The sequence below is a fragment of the Psittacula echo genome, assembly GCF_963264785.1.
Source record: "Psittacula echo genome assembly, chromosome: 11".
Taxonomy (NCBI): Eukaryota; Metazoa; Chordata; class Aves; order Psittaciformes; family Psittacidae; genus Psittacula; species Psittacula echo.
In genome coordinates, this window is record NC_137746.1 from 14,577,868 (window position 1) to 14,599,715 (window position 21,848).

Consider the following 21,848-nt stretch of genomic DNA (forward strand, 5'->3'; position numbering starts at 1 on the left):
TGTGTACAGCCCTGTGCCTGAAGATGCAACCCCGGGGACGGTCGTAGCTCTGCTGAGTGTAACTGACTTGGACTCACATGACAACGGTCTGGTGAACTGCTTCATTTCCCCTGGGATCCCATTCATGCTCAGCTCCTCCCTCAAAAATTACTACACATTGAAAACAAAAGCAGCTCTGGACCGGGAAAAGACATCAGAGTATAACATCACTGTCACAGCAAAGGACTCGGGCTCACCACCCTTGTCTGTGGTAAAACAGATCCTGGTGCAGGTATCAGATGTCAATGACAATGCGCCCAAGTCTTCACAGGACTCCTACGACGTGTATGTGCTGGAGAACAACATGCCTGGCATTCCCATTCTTAATGTCACTGCCGCAGACCCAGATCTTGGGCGCAATGCCCATCTCTTGTATACCCTCTTGCAGGGTGACTCCAATGTAGGCCACCTCTTCTCTGTCAACCGGGAGAATGGCACCCTCTACCTGCTCACGTCCCTAGACCATGAGGACCAGGTGGAGTTCAGCATGACTGTGCAGGTCCAGGATGGTGGCTCTCCACCTCTGGCCACTAATGTCTCAGTCAGTGTGTTTGTCACTGACCTCAATGACAATGCCCCAACTGTGCTGTACCCTCATCCCAACACCAATGCCACCTATACTGATGTGGTGGCACCAGGCACTCCTGCTGGTCACATGGTCACCAAGGTGGTGGCAGTGGATGCAGATGCAGGATACAATGCATGGATCTCCTATACCCTGTTGCAGGCCACTGACCCTAGCCTTTTCTCAGTTGGGCTGCACAACGGGGAGATCTTCACAGCCCGTCAGCTCCGGGATGATGATGCTCCCCAGCACACACTAGTCATCCTGCTCAAAGACCATGGGGAGCCTGTGCTGTCTGCCACTGCCACTGTCTCCATCTCTGTGGCTGAGATGGTCAAGGAGGTGCTCACTGACCTCACTGAAGTGTCACCTGCCAACGATCCCAAGAGGCATGTGACCTTCTATCTCATCCTGGCTGTGATTTTAGTGTCAGCAGCTTTCTTCATCACCATGTTGTCAGTAGGCATCTTCAAGTGCTACAAGTGGAGGCAGTCCAAGGAGCTGTACAACAGTTCCAGGAGCACCCTGTACAGGACACCTGGGCCCTTCCACCACATTGATGCTGTGCGGGGTGGCTTCATGCCACCCAACTTGTACCACCAGGTCTATCTCACCACAGACTCTCGCCAGAGTGATGTCCTGTGTAAAAAGCCCTTCTCTTCCAGCCCCCTGGGGAGCCGCCAGAGCACCATAAGGAATGGTGAGCCAGGGCTGTACCATCAGATCGTGGGCACTGCAAGCCGTCTCCCCACACCTGCCGAGGTAATGTAGCTCCTTCCTTGGAGTGTCTGAGTGCTGGGCAGAGCCGTAGTTCACTTGTGCCATATGCATATGATAGTGGATTAGGGTTGGGGAGAATATCCAGTTGCGTCGTGCCTCTGAAGAGCATTTATCAGTAGCTAAACAGGTCTTCTCTGGAGTCAAATGAGCCATCTTGAGTGTTGATTACATTTGCACTGTGGTGAGCAGGATCAAGTGAGTCAGTTTGCTCAGGTGAGCAAACATAGGTCTTTCAGATGCAGTTTTGGGTACGCCTTGCATGAGTAACCGATGGAAGCTGAGGTCAGCTTGCAACAACTTGCAAATCCTTGGCAGAAAGTTTGCTGCTAATGGCATATTCTTCCCTCTGCAAAATGAGAGCCGAGGGGAGTACTTGGTGGGGTCAGGGGCTGGGAGGGGAACACAGCCACTCTGCGTCACGCTCTGGTGTGGGATGAGGAGATGGTGGTGCAAATGGGGCTGGGAGCCACCATCCTACTGGAAAACCAGGTGTTGCTTCCCACGGTGTAGCATGCAAAGCCACAGGACAATGCTGGTTCCTCCGTTTGATGGACTGTGGCCACAGAGCAGTCGTTCCCATCCATGTCTGGCTTTATGTTTGACTCCTGATGGTTTCGATTTTGTTTCTGTAGAAGTTTCGTGATGATATTGACTTCAGTGTTGGGGGGTGGCATTGCAGACTGCCCCAGTAGCTTGCAGGGCTCCATCATCCTGGATTGTAGCTCTGAGCAGGATGGTGAGCCTTCCACGCAGGTGTTGTTTTAACAACCCTATTACAAGCCCTGTCTGGTTTGTAATATGCTGGCTCTGGGTGATGTCTAATATCCTGACTGAGCAAACAGCAGCCAGGAAGGCATTTGCGCATGGCAGGCAGCTTCTGTGCTTCTTCCCTGCTGGCAATTGTGCATCTTAATTTGAGAGCTTTCAATTATAGCAATGCTTTGATCCTCTATGATGAGGCTGGGTGGTGGATCCAGTGGAATCGGGGAGGCATCTCATGGGTTTCCGAGGTGGCTGGTGCCAGTAATGTGTCCCTTCTCGGGAGGCTGTGAGTAGGAGTGACCGGTTCCTTAAAGCAGAAGGAAGTGAGGTGCAGAGGAAGCTGTGCATGGGTGTGGGGCTGCGTGTGCCGCCTGCTCACTGCGGCCAAATCACAGACGGAGGCAGAAACCTCTCAGAATTATTTTTATGGCTTTCTTTTTTCTCTGCCCCCCCACCTTGTGTTGCTGTTCAGACTCAGCACTTCTGATTTCTGACAGATGAGAATGGCTGCAGCAGCTGCAGGAGCAAGTGTTCCTCTGCACTGTGTGGGCTGTGCTGCAGCTGGGGACAAGGATGTCCCCTGCACCAGAGGGTCCTGGCAAGATGCCTCTGCGGCTGGGGACAGTAAATGATTAGGAAGGAGGTGATAATGGACAGGTGGTAACTCGAGCCCCAGCTGGCACTGGGCCCTGGATTTGCAGTCTCTGTGGTGACAGAAGGTCCAGCCCAGTGCCACGGACCATGTCAAGCCTGCAAAGGCTTTATGCCTCTTTGCTCTGCAGGGCAACAGCCAGATCCCAAAACCAATGCAGTGGGGATGGTGCTGGCCCCATCTGTGGCAGGTGGCATGTCCTGCCCTGAGGGATCCTGCCCTGCAGCATCTCCAGTGATCTCTCAGCTCCCTGGGTTGTTTTGGTCAGAACCTTTCTACAGCTGAGCCTTCTGGAAGAGGGTATTTCCTCTATCCGAGACATCCCATTCCCTTCCTGCCTCGCCACCATCTCCATCCCAGGCTTTGGCAGACACACGCAACAGCAGGATCCCCCTTGTGAAGCCTGTCCCTTGCTCCAGCCCCTTGGTGACTGAGCCACCTTGGGACACTGAGTGGATTCTCTCAGAACCTGCTTCGTAGCCCTTCGTAGAAGGCTTCTGCTGAGGCACCGCAGCAGCACCAAACCCATTTCCAGGGGCGCAGCACCCTGTGTTGCCAGTGGCAATGTCTGTCACCTACGTGTGCTGGCCTGGACTCTGCCTGGGATGGGGACAGGGCACATCCCGGGGTCAAGGTTACTGAAACCTGCTGGTGGCACCATCAGAAGCCCTCCGGGAACGAATACATCTAAGCAGGTATTGGTTTCTGGACGTAGGGAATCCACCTGTCTAGCGTTTTGCTGCGCTGGCCCTTTAAGAATGCCTTCTCTCTTCCCTCCCCCCTCCCCCCCTTCCTTTCCGAAGCAGGCGGTAGGTGGGACTCGGGCCTTGTTCTGTACTAATTGGGAGGTTCCTTTCTCTGTCTTTCCCTGACTGGCAGCAGCGTTGTGCCGCCCCGTGGCTCTTGGACTGGGGGGGGGGGGGGGCTGCAGAGCATCTCCGCCGCCTCTGCCCTGTCGCAGAAGGATGATGTCCCTGTTACGGTGCACCGTGCATGAGTGTTCCCAGCCTCTCTTGCCTGTTCCCCCAGGTCCCCTTGGTGCCCAGGCACTGGGGATAGGCAGGGTCCCAGGCAGGAGCTGAGTCCCCTGCCTGTCGCACTGCTGTGGACCCCAGCCCCCCAGGATCTATGTGCACTGAAAGGGGTCAGGGTGGACTTGAGTGCACCGAGGACAGGACTCCAGGGAATATCTGCACAAGGCTTCTGCAGGGATGTGAACTGAGCTAACACACTGTAGCTTGCCATCATCCTCTGAGACAGGGAGACGGGGAAATTACTGTGATGCCTCCCACAGGGGAGGCTGAGAACCCTGCTTTTGCCCTCCAGGAGATTGCTTGGTTGCAGAGCAGAATTTCAGTAAGTGTGTTTGCCAGGTGGGATGCTTGGACCTCTTTTCCAGTCTGACATCCTGACCTGACGTTGTAATCTGGTGGTGGTCTGGTGGGCTTGTTGCCTGACTCTGTGTGTTTGCAGTGAGAGGTACTGTGAAGGTTGACCCCTTCATTGTCCCAGGGTGAAGAATTGACATCCAGCCAGGTGTGCATGAGGAGCAATTGCATTCTGGCTTTAAATGGCTCATCCAGCTCTGCCTTCCCACCTTTTTCCTCCAACACCCATGGAGGCCTGGCAGGGCTGGGTGTTCCTGTCTTGGTGAGAGGTCTCCTAGCTGATGGTGGTACTGGTGGCACACTTACAGAGGCAATAACAGGGTGAAGGCAGTGGCCAAAGCATTAGCTGAGGGAGAGAAAAGCAGTGGGAGAAGAGCCCCTGGAACTTCAGGGCTCTAACAAGTACCTTTTCATGAGGCATGAAAAGTCCTTTGGCCCGTGTTCATGACAGCTGCCCTTTGTCTGTGGGTGCGATGTGAAGCCACCATTGTGGAAGGGGGAGCACACAGGGAGGGCTTGTACCTAACTTCCAGGCTGCCAGGACGTGCAGTTTCCCTGCGAACGAGAAGTGAGCTGTGGGAGCAAGTGACTCAGGCTGGTGGAGGGGAGGCCGGGGGTGGCAGCCCTGCTGTTGCCGCCGACTCGGGCCCCTGCTTCCCGCACCTCCTGAGGGCGACTCCTGGCTGAGAGGGGACTGAGCTCCCGGCCAATTGGGCGCTGATCTGAAGCGGGGGGGGGGAAATCTGCTTCTCTCTTCCCCCCCCCCCCCCCACCTCCGCGCTGGGGCTGTGATTCAGTTCCCCTCCCCCAGCCCACCCCCTCTGCTCAGAGGCTGACAGCCGGAGCCGCAGCCTGCCGGAGCCCCGGAGCTGTTTTCCAAGCCGTGGAAGAGAGAGACCCAGGGATTTTTTCTCAACTCCCCAGAGCCTGCTGAGTCCCAGGCCGGACACGCACGGACATGGAAAGTGTCAGCCGCCAGCGACCCGCCTGGAAATGGCAAGTACTGAGTTTGTTTTTGCTCTGCGGCTGGGGCTGGGTCTCCGGGCAGATCCACTACTCGGTGGTTGAGGAGTCGGAGGTGGGAACCATGGTGGGGAACGTGGCCCGGGACCTGGGCTTGAAGGTGGAGGAGCTGCCAGGTCACAGGCTGCGCCTGGGCTCAGAGGAGAGCCAGCGCTACTTCGCCGTGCGCCTGGACAGTGGCGCGCTGGTGGTGAGCCAGCAGCTGGACCGGGAGCGTCTGTGCGGAGCGGCTGTCAGCTGCGTGCTGTCGGTGCAGGTGGTGACAGAGAACCCCCTGCAGCTCTTCCGCCTGGAAGTGGAGATCCTGGACCTGAATGACAACTCCCCGAGCTTCCCCACCTCTCACCGCACCCTGCGCGTCGCTGAGTCTGCCACAGTGGCTACCCGCTTCCCCCTGGAGAGCGCGCAGGACCCCGATGTGGGCATCAATGCTGTGGGTTCCTACCGGCTGAGTCCCAACTCCCACTTCTCCCTGGATGTCAAGCAGCAGCAGGATGGCAAACTCTTCCCGGAGCTGGTGCTGGAGCGTGCCCTGGACCGGGAAGAGGAGCCAGAACTGCAGCTGGTGCTGACAGCCATGGACGGGGGAAGCCCAGCCCGCTCGGGCATGGCACAGATAACAGTTCTGGTCCTGGATGTCAATGACAATGCACCCACCTTTGACCGTGCCACATATAAGGTGCAAGTCCCAGAAAACACACCTGTGGGGGCCCTGCTCCTCCGTCTCAATGCATCTGACCCTGATGAGGGTCCCAATGGGGAGATACAGTATTCCTTTGGGGTTCACACTTCTGACTCAGTCCGGAGGCTTTTTGCCCTGGATCCCCGCAGCGGGGAGGTCCGGATAAGTGGGGCCCTGGACTTTGAGGAATCACCTTTCTATGAGATTTATGTGCGAGCCCATGACGGAGGGGTCCCAGAGATGGAGGGCCACTGTGTACTGCGAGTGGAAGTGGAGGATGCCAATGACAACCCCCCCGAGGTGCTGGTCACTTCCCTGCTGAACCCAGTGCCAGAAGATACCCCACCAGAGACAGTCGTGGGGCTCTTCAATGTACGGGACAGAGACTCGGGGGCCAGTGGGCATGTGAGTTTGGGGATCTCCTCTGATGTGCCTTTTGCCATCAGGTCCCTGCAGAACCACTTCTCCCTCGTCACCCGAGAGACTCTGGACCGAGAGTCCACCTCACGGTATGTAGTGGAGCTGATTGCCCAGGATGGTGGGTCTCCTGCTCTCACCACAACGCTCACACTGCTCCTCAACATATCTGATGTGAATGACAACCCACCCCGCTTCTTGCAGCCCTCCTACGATGCCTTCCTCCTGGAGAACAACCCGCCTGGCTCCCTGCTGTGCACTGTCTCTGCCTCAGACCCTGACGACGGGGATAATTCCCGGCTTGTTTACTCCATACAGAGTGGGCAAGTGCAGGGTGCCCCCACCTCTTCCTTTGTCCACATCAACCCTGACAATGGAAACCTCTATGCTCAGCGCACCTTTGACTTTGAGCTGATGCAGGTTCTGCCGGTCTCTGTGGCTGTGCGGGACTCGGGGTCCCCCCCACTTCGTGCCAATGTTACTGTCTACATCTTTGTGCTGGACCAGAATGACCACGCCCCTACCATCCTGCACCCTGCCAGTGACAACGATGTCCCGGCACCACAGAGGGTCCCACTGTCTGCCCCACCAGGCTACCTGGTCACCAAGGTGACGGCAGTGGATGCAGATGCTGGGCACAATGCCTGGCTCTCATACCATCTGCTGCCACAGTCCACTGACCCCTCTTTGTTCCACGTGTCATTGTACACAGGGGAGGTGCGGACAGCGCGTGCCTTCAAAGACACTGACATGGCAGCGCAGCAGCTTATTGTCCAGGTGAAGGACAACGGTGACCCACCACTCTCCACCACCGTCCCCATCACTGTGATCCTGGAGGAGGCAGCCCTGGAGGAGAGCTACAGCCCTCGGGATTTCCTGGCTGGTGCCAAGGAGAAGCCGGACCTAACCCTCTACCTGATCATTGCTTTGGCAGCCGTTAGCACTGTGGCGCTTGCCACGGTCACGCTCCTGGCCACCCGGTGCCTCCGGCGTAGAGGCCATGCTGCTGCCTCGCCCTGCTGCTGGCACCATGAATCACCGTCCCGGGACTTCTTCAAGCACTCCAGCCCCAAGCTCCAGCTCAACTCTGACGGCACCCTTAAGTACATGGAGGTCACCCTGCGACCCACCGACTCCCCATCCCAGTGCTACAGCACCTGCTTCTCCCCCGGCTCCGAGGGGAGCGACTTCACCTTTCTGCGGCCTTGCCCCCGCCCCGCCACCCTACCGAGGGAACCCGGGGCTTTCCTCTCCGCTACCGGTACGCTGCGGGACCGCGGCCAGGTGAGAGTCTAGGGGCGGGGGAAGGCGGTGCCGGCGCTGGGCTTGCCGGGCCGGACCGAACCGGATCGGGCAGTGCCGCGCCTTCCCCCTTGGCCGCCCTTCCTCGCTCCCGCCCGGGCGCGGGGACCGCGGAGCCGCCGCCGCCGCCGCCGCTCGGGGAAGCGCCGCGCAGGTTCGCGCCGCGCGGCAACCGCCCGCGGGTTGCGATTGGCGCCGTTGTTGCTGTCCTGGGCACGAAGCGCGGCGATTGGAGGAGCGGTGCGGCTTACGGAGCCAATGGCGGGGCGGCTGCGCGGAGCCCCGGCGCCCCCCGCCCCCGGTGGACCGCGTCCGCTCCGCACAATGAATGGGAGCGGCGAGCGCTGAGCGCGGCCCCGGAGCGCGGAAGGGAGCGCGGCCCGGCCGCCCACCCGGCAAGGATGCCGAGGGCGGGAAAGGCGGGCCGGTCCCTGGGGCTGCCGCGTGTCTTCTCTTTCTGTTTGTTCCTGCACAGCTCCTCTGCTCAGATCCGGTACAGCATCCCCGAGGAGCTCACCCGGGGCGCCTTCGTGGGCAATATCGCGAAGGACCTGGGCACCGATGTGGCAAAACTGGCGGCAGCTAATCTGCAGGTACTGTCTGATTCGGATTCGCAGTACTTCTCAGTCAATGTGAACACCGGTGTTATAATGGTCAGTGAGAGGATAGACCGGGAGCAGCTCTGCGGGCAGAACCCACGCTGCTTCCTCCACCTGAAACTTGCCATCGAGAACCCAGTGGAGTTTTACCGCATTGAGGTGGAGATCCTGGATATCAATGACAACCCCCCGGTGTTCCCCAGTGATGAGGTTTCCTTGCGGATCTATGAGCTGGCCTCCCTGGGTGCCCGCTTCCCCATCCAGCCTGCCCAGGACCCTGATGTGGGCACCAACACCTTGCAGACCTATCACCTGAGTGCCAATGAGAACTTCAACCTCAACGTGAAGGCACGCACAGATGGTGGGAAGTTCCCTGAGCTGGTGCTGGAGAGGGCCCTGGACAGGGAACTCAGAGCTTTCCACCAACTGGTCCTGACAGCCGAGGATGGGGGCTCTCCACCCAAGTCCAGCAAGACACGCATCACCATTCAGGTCCTGGATGCCAATGACAACCACCCAGTCTTTGACAAACCATCGTATGGAGCCCGCTTGGTGGAGAACTCGCCATTGGGCACCCTTGTGGTGAAATTAAATGCCACTGATGTGGATGAAGGGCCCAATGGAGACATCCGCTACTCCCTCAGCAGCCACAACTCAGCTGCCTTACGCCAGATCTTTGCCATTGATGAGCAAACTGGGGAGATTCGTGTCCAGGGCAACCTGGACTTTGAAGAGGCAACGGTGTATGAGATTGAAGTGGAGGCTAAGGACATGGGGTCACCCACAATGGAGGAGCACTGCAGTGTGGTGGTGGAAATCACTGATGTGAATGACAATGCCCCAGAGGTCATTCTTACCTCATTCTCAAGCTCCCTGAGCGAGGATGCACCTCCAGGCACTGTGGTGGCTGTGATCCATGTCAGAGACAAGGACTCTGGTGACCAGGGCAAGGTCCAATGTCATGTATCTCCAGATCTTCCTTTCCAGCTGCGTAAGGACTATGAGCACCAGTACTCACTGCTAACCAGTACCCGTTTGGACCGGGAGTATATTGCCTACTACAATGTCACCATCTCTGCCTCGGACCTGGGCAGGCCCCCGCTCTCCCACCACACCATCTTGCCCATTGCCCTGGCAGATGTCAATGACAACGCACCCCAGTTTGAGCAAGCATCCTATGAAGTGCTTGTAGCAGAAAACAATGCGGTGGGCAGCGTGCTGGTCACAGTCTCTGCTGCTGACCCTGACTCGGAGCAGAATTCCCGCCTTTCCTACACCATCCTGCGAGCTGGTGGGACAGATCCAGGCCTGGATCCAACTCGCTACCTCTCCATACATCCCACAAGTGGGCAGGTCTCTGCCAAATTCCCTTTTGACTATGAGCAAACCACCTATCTCCAGTTCCATGTGGAGGTCTCCGATGGTGGCTCCCCAGCCCTGAGGAACAGGACCCTGGTTCACATTTTTATAGTGGACCAGAACGACAATGCCCCACAGGTGCATTTCCCCAGGGCTGGGGAGGACTCTGCTACCCAGTTCCGAATCTCTCCCTTCACCACCCCTCCTGCTCTCATTACCAAGGTGGTGGCAATAGATGCGGACTCTGGCCTCAATGCCTGGCTCTCCTACCACCTTGTGGAAGCCACAGACCCAGGGCTTTTCAGTGTGACCCTGCGTTCCGGGGAGATCTGGATCACACGGGCCCTACAGGAGACGGATGCCTCTGAGCACGAACTGCTAGTGGTGGTCCAGGATGCCGGGGAGCCCCCACTCTCCACAGCAGTTACATTGTTGGTGCTGGTGGAGGAGAAGGGCCCAGAGGCCTTGCAGGGCTCTGAGGCTCGTGCTACTGATGGTGGGGGCTTACCCACGATTACCCTTTACCTGATTGTGTCCCTAGTGCTCATCTCCACCATCTCACTCGTGGGCCTGGTCACACTGGGTGTGCGGTGCCTCCGGCGGGGCTCAGCGTCTTCCAACCAGGACTGCTGCGTGGAGAGCGTGAATACGCTTCAGCCCCCACCCAGCCACATTTTTGGGCGCTTGCATTATGAGCCTAAGCAAGGGGACACGGTGATGGGCGTCCAGGTGACAGCCACGGCCCCCCCCGCTCCGCTTTATCGCTCCTGTTTTTCGCCGGTATCGGACATCAGCGAGTTCATGTTTGTGAAACCCTCTGCGGGTCCAGCCGGTGCCAACCTGCCGGATGCCACCCTGTGCAAAGAGGTGAGCTCGGGAGCGTGAGAGTCTGTCCCGACCGCAGCCCCGGCATCTGCGGGGCTCGGCACCGAACCGGCTTGGGATGCGGCACCCCAGCCGCTTTGGGTGGGGGGTGTGGGTGCCCGCCGGAGCCTGCTCCCAGCAGCCGGGCGGGGCGGAGCTGAGCGGGGGTTACCGCTGCCGGGAGTCCCCGGCGCCCTCTCGGCGCTGCGAGGTCGGATTGGCGGCGGCGGGGCTGGGGGGGCTGCGCCGTGCGTATTTTGGGGAAGGCGGTGGAGGAGGAGGAGGGAGAGAAAAAGGAGGAGGAGGAGGAGGAGGAGGGGGCTGTGGAGAGACGTAAAACTGTCACTCGTTCCATCCCCTCCGCTCGCCGACTTTGTGTGTCTTTGCGCGCCGAGAAGCGGCTCAGCCGGCCGGGCTGCGATCACTCCCCCCAGACCCCCTCCATCCCTCTCTGCCCGGCTCCGGCGGTTCCGGCGGCGGCTTCCTCTCTGCAACACCCGCTCGGACCCCCTCCCGGGGCACCGGGGTTCTGGCGCGGCGGCGGCTGCTGGGGCCGGCAGCGGGGAGGCGGGGGAGGCTGCTCGGAGCCGCCGCCACTCCGCTCCGCGCTGCTCCGCTCGCACACCCGACACGGGATGCTTGGGGGACGGGGCTGGCCATGGCAGCTCCTGCCGCTGCTCGCAGCTGTTTCCTGCCTGCCGGCTCCCAGCAGCGCCCAGCTCCGCTACTCCGTGCCCGAGGACCGAGAGCCGGGCTCCTCGGTGGGCGACCTGGCCAAGGACCTAGGGGTGGAGGTGCGGAGCCTGGCCACTCGCAACCTGCGCCTGGTGAGCGAGGGTGGGCAGCGGCACTTCCAGGTGGACTTAGCGGCGGGCGTGTTGCTCCTTGATAGGAGGTTGGACCGGGAGGCACTGTGTGGGCAGAGCCCCACGTGCTCCCTGCACCTCCAGCTCGTTATGGAGAATCCCCTCCAGCTCCACCGTATTGAGGTGGACGTCCTCGACGTGAACGACAACGCGCCCCAGTTCCCTAGACCAGAGGTGGTCTTGGAGATCACTGAGGTAGCCAACCCCGGGACTCGGCTACCCTTGGAGGTAGCAGAAGACCCGGATATGGGCTCCAACTCCATCTCCACCTATGAGCTCAGCCCCAGCGAGCATTTTGCCCTGAGTATCAACATGAGGGGAGATGGGGTTAAAATGCCCGAAATCATACTTGAAAAAGCACTGGATAGAGAGAAAGTGCCTGTTCATCATTTAACACTGACAGCCCTGGATGGAGGGAATCCGGTGAAATCTGGCACTGCCAAGGTTACCATCCATGTCCTGGATGCAAATGACAACCCTCCTGTCTGTGATCCACCCATATCCAAGGTACACCTGGCGGAGAATGTACCGGTGGGCACTCTAGTCACCAAGTTGAATGTCACTGACCTGGATGAAGGTCCCAACGGGGACGTGGAATATTCTTTCAAAACAAGCAATAATTCACCTGGCAAATTCACCAAGCTGTTTTCCTTAGATCCCCGGACAGGGGAGATCAGAACCAAAGCCCCCCTGGATTATGAGGAATCCAGTGCTTATGAGATTGCAGTTCGAGCCAGGGACAAGGGATCCCCAGCCATGGAAGGACACTGTCACCTGCGAGTGGAATTAATTGATATCAACGATAACAGCCCAGAGATTGTGCTGACCTCTCTCTCCAGCCCAGTGCAGGAGGATGCAACCCCTGGCACTGTGATTGCCCTCATTGGTGTGAAGGACAGCGATTCTGGTGACAATGGGCAGGTCCGTCTGCAGATAGCAAAAGAACTCCCATTTAAACTGGTGTCATCTTTTAAAGAGCATTTCTCGCTGGTTACAAATGGTCCCCTTGATCGGGAGAAGGCAAATGGATACAACATCACAGTGAGGGCTGTGGATTCAGGGTTCCCACAGAGGGCTACCCAAAAAACCTTTTACCTCCAAATCTCTGACGTGAATGATAATGCACCAAACTTCAGCAGCCCTTTTGATACAGCTCACGTTCAGGAAAACTCCCTTCCTGGAACTTCTGTCTTTTCAGTATCAGCATCTGATCCTGATGAGGGTAGCAACTCCAAGCTGTCTTACTCCATCTTGGACAACGGGGTGCAGGATATACCCATCTCGACCTACTTCCGAATAGACCAGGACAACGGCACCATCTACACCGTGCGAGCTCTGGACTACGAGCAGGACAAGGTGTTCCAGGTGCCTGTGGAGGTGAAGGATGGTGGGTCTCCTGCACTGAGTAGCACTGCTGTGGTCCATGTGTTTGTCCTGGATGAGAATGACAATGCCCCCACCATTGTCTACCCGTCCGTCCCTAAGGGCTCTGCTTTCCACCAAGCCATCCCGGTCTTGGCAGAACCTGGCTATCTGGTCACCAAAATTGTAGCTGTTGATGCTGATAGTGGCCATAATGCCTGGCTGTCTTACCAGCTGCAGGAGACTGCTGAGGCTTTGCCTTTCCAAGTGGAACGCCGCTCTGGAGAGATAAGGGTTGCACAGGCTCTCAGAGAGTCAGAAGATCCCCACAGGCTGGTGGTTGAAGTGAGGGACAATGGGACACCATCCCTCTCAGCCTCTGTGGTAATAGTAATTTCTCCAGAGGAAAACAGTGTGCAGGACTTTTCCAAGTCCTTGGACCTCCCCAAATCTTCGCCCAAGGATACCAACCTAACTCTTTACCTCATCATCTCCTTGGTGTCCATTTCCCTTGTGTCCTGTGTGATGTTTGCTGTGGCAGCTGCCCGATGTCTCAAAGCTGGCACTGCCAGCTGGACCTTTGCGGGTTGCTGCCGAGGGACTGGCCGCAAGCCCGCCTCCCATTTCCGTGGGCAAATGAAGCCAGATGGCTTCATCAAGTACCTGGACGTGGGAGGAGCGGGCTTGACCTCCCAGGCACAGAATTACACCTCTTGTTTTTCGCCAATGTCTGACCAGAGTGATTTCCTCTTTGTAAAACCTTTCAGCCATTCTAGCACTGCGGAGACTGTGGCTGCCTATGAGCAGGTGACCAGCACCTTAGCAAGTCCCTGCGATGGGGTAAGAAAGGGGGGGGTTCTTGCTGTCCTGTCTGCTAAGTGCAATGGTTGGTAATATCCAGGCCAGTTGGCTGTTCTCTGTCCTTCTACCTGAGAAGGTGGCTTCAGGGAACATGTGTCACTGTCACCTCCTGGAAAGTGGCAGGTGAAAGCTTTGGCTCAGTTTGATGGAAGTGGGGAAGGGAGTGGGCAGCACTATAAAATCAGACTGTGTGTTCGTATAGCTGGAGGTTTTCCTTGGCCCCGTTCGTACTCTTTTCTTTTTAAAGTGATTCTTAGCGTGGTCAGGAACATATTTTTTGGGGGTGTTTAACTTCTTGATTCTTTTAACCCCTGCTCATTACAGGGGGGATGGACTTGGATGACCTTTGAAGGTCCCTTCCAACCCAGACTATTCTATGGTTCTATGATTCTGCATGGCGTACAAGGTTATCTGAAAGCAAAGTTTGTTGGTGTTTCTTTTGCTGTGTTTTAGAGGTGTATTGTAGAAATTTCTCCTTTCTCAACCCTCAAGTGTTATTAAATACTGATTGTTCCCTGGCAAGGGGTCATTTTCCAGCTTGGTTATTCCGAGCAAGGGGCTGAATTCACTATTCAGCACTGAACGTAGTGACATGTTTTGCAAGCATCTTGGTGACCTTACGTGCCCTTGGGCTTGCAGAGGCTATAGCCATTTATATTCAGATGTCTAAATATGGATGTAGGTGACTGTGTTTAGCTGTAGCTTTTATGACATTGGGATATAAAAAGTAAAGTAGTTTTGTGTCATAAATGCCTGCCCTAAATTTGAAAGTGGTAATTACGACAGGAATTCAAAATATAGATTGGGAAGGGCTTATCTAGTGCAGGACTGTGTGTGCAGAAATGTGTATCTCAAATCTGAAGGGCAAGTGTTTAAACAGCTTCATTTGTATGCAGCTTGGGTACCAGTAGGGCCTCTGTTTTAGGGGAGTAATTTATTCTAATATATTCTTTCATCAGAATCATCAAAGCTGTGGAGAAATTAATGAAATCACATTTACTAAATCAAAATTTAGGTCAGCTTTACCAGTCTTCACTTTTCCTTAGTAATTGCATGTACAAGCAGAATAATCCTATAAAATAGATGTTCCGCTGTATGGATGATGAACTGCTCATTCCGAAGGTAACTGAGAGAAATGCTGTTCTTTCCAGGTCGCATGTTATCATTCTGGAGTTAATTAACGAGATTATGATTCTCGGAAGTATGTGTCTTCCAGACAGCAAACAGTTCTGCTATTTAGTGCTCTTCACAAAGGCATGATTCAAACAGGAATATACAAGCTTGCTTCATGTCCTTCCTTATTTACAAAATGTCCATTGTCTGATGGTGAAATAACACAGGCAGAAAGTGATACGGGGGCTTACTAATGAAGTGTGCTGCTGTGTCCAAAGTTGATTGTGTCTCCTAAACAAATAATGCTTTTTTCTTTTGCTGTCGGAAGTTCATTCTTCTTCTCTGTGGACAGAAAAATATTGTAATGCTCCGAGGGCACAGCATCTAGGAAAAGTCATTCAAATACAATGTGTGAGATCAGGATCTCAGGCAGGCCTTTTTAAGAACAGAAGAAGGACAGATTAGGAAGGTCTGTTTCCATTTTACCTTCTGGCATTAAAAGCATCTTTCTCAGCATCAACTATCTCTGCCACCCCCACTCCCTTGCTCCTCCAAGCTCATTACTTTGGTACCATCGCTCCTGCTGAATTGATGCTCTTATCAGTTTATTTCATGCTTCATTTCTTTCACAGCCTGGTTTCCTGAGCTGCTGTGGAAGATTATTTGCTGAATAGTTTTTTTTCATGCTTTTCAGTATTCATGCTGGTTCAGAAATCCTCAAGAAAGGAGGAGGGGGAGCTTTCCTTTTGTTCTAATTGATTTGCTTTACTTGGAAGGAACACACTGATATTCCACACTGAAATAATCCAGGATCAGTTCGCTTTCATTTTCAAATCAAGAATGGAGGTACTAAAACTCTTCTATTCTCTTTGCAGCAAGCTCAGCCTAACACAGACTGGCGCTTCTCTCAGACCCAGAGACCTGGAACAAGTGGGTAAGTGCCTCTATCTTCATGTATATGTGTGGGCAATGTTTCTTTCCTTTGCATGCCACTTTCAGTGCTGGAAAGTCCTTGACTGGTAGCTCTAAGAATGGGTGCTCTCTGTCACTGGTAGAATTGTCCAGCCAAAGAGTCAGAAAGAGTGCTGCTTCTGTGCCAGCTCTGTTTTGTGGTGGTGTGAGCTGTTGTTTGCAATGGTGTGTCTGGTTTTGGTGTTTACAGCTCAAGGATAGTCAGGAACCAGAGAGACCTTCAGGTGAAGTTGTGAGATGATTAGGAGATTGGAAAGCATGCTTCACAAAGAAAGGTTTCTTCTCTGAAACAGATTTTGAGCATTTAGATTAGATTCCGAGTCCAAAATCTTGATTGCTCCCCATGAGCAGATGCCACTAGAAATCACCATGAGTTGCTTTACCAGTCATGGAGCCTCATGCTCTGTGCTGCTGAAGGGTATTGCCTGCTCTGACTGTGTAAGCCCCTGTGGCAGCCAGAGTTTGAGTGACTGAACCCCAGGTTCCCAAAGGCCCCTCTAGAGAAACGGGTCCCAGCCACATCTAACTCAGCAAGTTCAGGTCCCTCATGAAATGCCGCTATATGTGCTTTCCTCCTGTGAGCTAGTCTGGCTGAATCAGGGCTGGGACCCCTGGATCCAACTCTGTTGGGAAGTTTGAAACCTTTCTTGAATTCCTTGGGAAGTGCGATCACCAACATGGAATGGTTCATTCAGGTGAGGAACACTCTCCATGCTTCCCACTGGAGCTGGGCGACTGAGCAAGGGGAGGCTAAGGAAGAAGTTACTGGTTCAGGAGACTCACAGGAAGGGTATCTCCTAAGGTCTGGTCTTGCTGTCAAAGCCATGACTGAGTTTTTGCATGTGATGTCAAAAAGATAAGAAGCTGGGGCTGCAGAGCAGAGACCTGCCTCCCAAAAGTACCCCTCTTGTGACTGTGTCCTTTTGCCTCTGGCCCAGCAGTTTGCTTTTCTTGGCCTATGGTGAGAAAGCATTGACAAGAAAATGTTGAGCAGGTGCCCTTCAACTCTCCTGTCTTCCCTCCTGGTCTGTAAGCAAGAGACAGGAATCATCTTCAAAGGGTGAACTTACTTGAGTACTGTCAGGGTAAGAAAGGACTTAAACTTGGAGTCCACCTTCCTCTGTGTATACTCCAACCAGACCAGAAGTTATTGTGTATGATGAAACTACCTCCAGGATAACTTATATGTGAAAACATTGTATTTTAGGGGGCAAACTGAAGGATTGTACCCTTGGAGCAGTCAGGAGTAAATTCAGATAATGTGCTTCCTTGGCTGGCTGTGGAAAAGAGAGAAGCTCGTACCTCTGTGCTTTGTCATTCCTGGTGGCCACTTGGGCAGCTCCTGTGGAGGTTTACATGGTGTCACAGGAAGTGTTGGGTCTTGGATTTTAGTGCTGGAGTTTGCAGTTAAACATATGTGGCAGCTGCTTGTGTCTGAGTCTTTGCCTGGGTCTGGCTTGGTAATTTAGCTTAACAGAAAATGAAGAGCCTGCTATAGCCAACTTGTTGCAGTGATTAAGCTTTGTTACTAGGCTCTTCTAGCTGACAAGGCTAAAATGGAGTGAGCCTTTGAAGTAAAGTAGATAAAGCATTCCTACTAGAAACCAGCCATGGACTTTAAAACAAGGCCATTGCTGGAATAGTTTTCTCAGAGGTCTGTTGAGTTCCCCATCACTGACAACGTTTTAATCAGGAAAAGTCTTTCTATCCATTTACGCTCTAGTTCCAATGACAATTAACAAAGCTCTGTTAATACAAAAGTGCACCAGAGCTGCTGTAATAGCTTTGTTACAGAAGCAAGTAAATGAGCTCCATCAAAGCAAGCTCTATTGCCCCCTCTTCTAGCATCATGCTGGTGCTCATCAAGGCACAGATCTGATGCACTCCAGACCTACTTAACTCAGTGACAGGAACCTTTTCTCAGGTCATGGGGCAGTGACCCTCACCCCAGCCTCTGCCTAAAGCTCTTTACATCTCCAGCCCCTTCGCAGTGCCTAAGAGGGAGCAGCAGCACGTGGGGTGGGGAGAGGGCAGGAGGAAAGACAGCCTCAGAGAGCTAAACTAGCCCAATGTGTTGGTTCTGCTGCATGAGCCATGCGCTGATGATCTCTGACCTGGGTGCCCACAGTAGTTCCTGAAACAGCCACTAGCAGCTCATGCTAGTTGTGTTAGGGGTTCCTGTAACATGGGCTGCCCAGGCTGGCTCCTGGGTTTGGAGAAGGGCTTTGCCTAAGCATAGACTGGTACTGAAATAACTCAGTGGATTTTAATTCCTGCTGTTTTCCCCACCTGCCTGTGTGCAGATGCCACACTTGCAATGAAACAGCTCTCTTTTTTGAAAAATATTTTTATTTTTCCTGTTTCTTTTATCCTGTTTTTAAGTTAAATCGAGGGAGATGTTCTTATTCTAAACCTGTGTCACAATAGTAAAGGAAGGGAATAGAAAGTGGTATCATATGTTCAGTGCCCAGCCCTGACATCTTCCTAGACATCAAACAGGCAAATCCTGGAGAGCGTTCTGCTCCCCGTTGTGCTCTTCCCAGCGTTTTGATGTCTAATGTGTGAATTCCCCAGGCACTGGCTGGTAGTGTAGGTAATAAAGAGGTTGCGGGCCTAAGTCCTGCCCGCTGTTACTCTCTCCAGTGTTAGCTCACACCATGAGCCCTCTGAACTGCAGGGCTCTGCTTGGTGCTTGGGGAATGCAGGTCACCTATTAGATGAAAAGGTAAAAACGGGACATGCTTTTAACTGTATTTGTCTGACCCAAATTAAATAGCAATAAAGACAAGACAGCTTAGGCTTGTGGTTTCAATGGATCCCAGCAGGAGTGCGGCACTGACCCTAAACCAGAAAGCAGGTTTAAAAGCATGTTGTGATTTCTCCTTTGCTGTCTTCATGGGAATTGGAGAAGGAACAATTCTGTCTTTTCTCAGGATAATTCTGCCCACTGAAACAAATCCCACATTGTCTCTGAGCACCTGGAGCCAGGCAAAACTCCGGATAAGCTCAGTAAGGGACCGTCCCTCGATCCCATATATCACTGTTATGGGACAACAAAGAGAATTTGTTCTTTGTCCTGAAGCACAGGGGAGCTCTGGTGCATGTGCTTAGGAAATAAGAGCTCAGACAATATCCTCTGAAAATATGGCAGGGAGTCAGACCTGAGTAGAGCAATTCTCAATTAATCTTGTTGAGGAGAAACAGGAGGATAGATATAAATGAATGAATTTAATGATGGTCTTATTTTGTTTTCTAAAAACAAAAAAACACCCATGCTGTCTCTGGGCAAATGTGGATGAATACAGAATGATACCAAGCAGCAGATGCTATTCCCAGACAAATCAGATCAGTGGCTGTAGTGGAGATTACAGCGATGAATTGTCCTAAGTGAAGTAGACGTACAGCCTGGCAGTGTTGCAGGACATCCCTTGGGATCACTGAGGTTTCCCAGGGGGGAGTGGGGGTGGCATGTGGGGAGAGAATGCAGGGACTGGGATTGGTACAAGGGACCTGTCTTGCTGCTTTGTCACTAGTTGTCAAAGAAAGAGAGACCAGGCTTGTGCCCTGCATGTTCCTGGTACTTGCCTGACCCTGGTAGCTCTTTGTTTTGATCTCTGTGTGATGGTTTATTCAGGAAAACACAAGGACCAAGTCAGGATTTCCTGCCTGGAGGAGTGGGGAGGGCTCTGTGTTGCTCACAGGTGGGCATGGAAGGATGAGACATCCGGGGCTGGGAAGAACTGATATGTTCTCGGCTGCTCATGGGAAGAGTGGGAACAGTCTAGGGCCATGTGGGCAAGGTAGAAGGAGATCAGCAGCAGAAGGCACATCAGAGACCATGGTGGGGGACTTGAAAGGAGGTGAGGAGCAGTGTGAGAATCCCTGGTCACTCCAGGAGGGAGAGGAGCAAAGCATACAAAGAAGATATAAAGTGCCATTTCACACACATCGTCTCCCCTCCATTTATCCCCTCCAATCCTGAATCTCCCTGTGTTAATGCTTTCCAGTGCTGTTGCGAGGCAGACTCCCCTTCCAAGCCCCAACACAGCCAATAGTGAGGTTCATCATCCCCTGCCTGTGTAGTGGGAGGAAGGAAAGTGCAACAGAAGGGGTTTGGGGCTGACAGCGGGGATGCTGCAGCAGTGCACACCAGAGAGCTATGAGGGAAAGGAGGGTTTTTTGTTTGGGTTACCTGCAAGAGCTCCAAAAGTTGGGCTTGTAGGGCTAGCAGCAGCCTGCCTGTGTGTGGTGGGGGACAGGGAGGGGAAAAAGGTGCCCCAATATGGTCCTTAAAGCTCTCAGAAGTATTCTTGGGCCTCAGAGCATGCAGGTACCACCAAAGAGTGGCTGCAGCTTGGGGGGCTTCTGGTGCATGTTTGGGGTCATTAGGAGGTCCTGCATGGCACCCCACTGTACCAGGACATGCTCTGCCAATGGGACCCTGTATATGTGCATCTTGTGGGACATCCCAGAGCATGCAGCAGCTGGGGCCAGAGGACAGAGAGAAGGAGACATGGACGTTTATGGGCTTACACAGCACAGGGAGGATACACAGCAGAAAGACAACTGGCCACAGATGAAGGTTTACCACATCCTTCCTGAAAACAAATATGTGCTAACCCAGCAACCATAGGGAAGTTTGTGGGTGTTGTAACCCCTTGGGAGTTTATATTGCAAGTTTGTGTAATGTTATAGTGGACACAGCAAGTGCTATGAAGCACATGCACAGATGCACCAGTAGGGATGTATAGGGAATGCTGATGGATTTGCCTTCTGTTCACACTTTCACTGGAAATGAGTGAAAATGGGCACATGCTGGGCAGCCTGCAGAAGTCAGGAGACAGTCCTCAGGACAGGGTCACCTGGAGAACATGCAGCCTGTGGGATGCGCACTGCAGTAGGGTCATCGTGGGTCAGGGAAGGCCAGGAGCCCTAGGAGTGACAGCTGGCACTTCTGGGCTGTGCAGGATTCCCATTGACAGTGTCAAGAGAAGCAACAGGAGTAACTGCCACACTGGGAAGTTTGGGAAATAACTGTAATCCTCAGGTTTCCATCCCAAATGCACCCACGGGTTGAAGCCAGCAGTGGTGTTCACTTTGCCAGGTGAGGTTCCATGTGTTTGCAGGTGAACCAAAAAAGGCGCCACAGTCTTTGGGCTAAAATTACTGCTGCTTCTGCCTGGTTTGCATTCATAGAATCACAGAATGGTTTGGAACCACAGAAGCCCAGCAAGGGCCAGATGGTTGCGTCTGCCAGGTTTGGTTTTGCCTTGGTGGGTCTTGAAATAGGAAAGGATGAAGAACATTCAGAGGCTTCTGGCTTTGAGGTGCTGGAGTGTGGCTGATGAAGGGCAAGAACTCTGGTGAAGGTCCCAGAGCACAAGTCTTACGAAGAGCAGCTGAGAGAACTGGGGGTGTTTAGTGTGGAGAAAAGGAGGCTTAGGGGACACCTCACTGATCTCTATAACTACCTGAAAAGAGGTTGTACTGTGGTGGGTGTTGGTCTCCTCCTGAGTAGCAAGTGACAGGATAAGAGGAAATGGCCTCAAGCCACACCAGGGGAAGTTTAGACTGGATATTAGGAACAATTCCTTCCCGAAAGGGTGCTCAGGCATGGGAACAGGCTGCCCAGGGCAGTGCTGGAGTCACCATCCCTGAGGGCATTTGAAAGATGTGGCACTTAAGGACAGGGTTCAGTGGTGGACCTGGCAGTGTTAGGTTTACAGTTGGACTCGAGGATTATAAAGATATTTTCCAACCTAAATGATTCTGTGATTCTATGACTGTGGTTTCCTATCAAATGCTGCAGAGCAAATGCTGCTTTAAAGCATTATGAGGCTGCTCAGAGCCTGGCTTTGCTCTTAGTGTGGGCTGCAGCCCCAGGGTGAAGTTTTGGAGTGGATTTCAGGTGCTGGGACAGGCAGGAGCTGCTTTGATACTGGGAGGAGGAATTCCCCATGGATAACTGCTCTCCTTTCCCCTCGTCCTGCAGAGCTGAGCCAGGTTAAAAACCCTTCAACTTCTTGGGACTGGAAGCTGAAGGTTTTGTAGTGATGTGTCCTGGTGCCACCCCACTTCCACAGCCAGGATACCATGGAGCTGGTTGTGCTGTTCATGATGCCTGTGAGTGTTTCTGCTTACAGGTTTCACCTTTTTATTTATTACAGCTCAAATCTCAGCAGATTCAGTATTTGGGCTTTCCAGTTCACGTACCCCTCTTCAGCTGAATGTTTCCTTCACTT

The 21,848-nt window shown here is 53.7% G+C and overlaps 1 protein-coding gene across 1 annotated transcript in view; it reads left to right on the forward strand.

Annotated features, from left to right (window-relative positions):
• Window positions 1-21,848, forward strand: part of LOC308225799 (protocadherin gamma-A5-like) — a gene marked incomplete at both ends in the record, with an annotated part of 78,077 nt that overhangs the window by 45,180 nt on the left and 11,049 nt on the right. Inside the window, one exon of the mRNA XM_080626940.1 lies at window positions 15,510-15,568. Coding sequence (XP_080483066.1) covers window positions 15,510-15,568 — 59 coding nt within the window. The remainder of the gene's footprint in view (window positions 1-15,509; window positions 15,569-21,848) is intronic.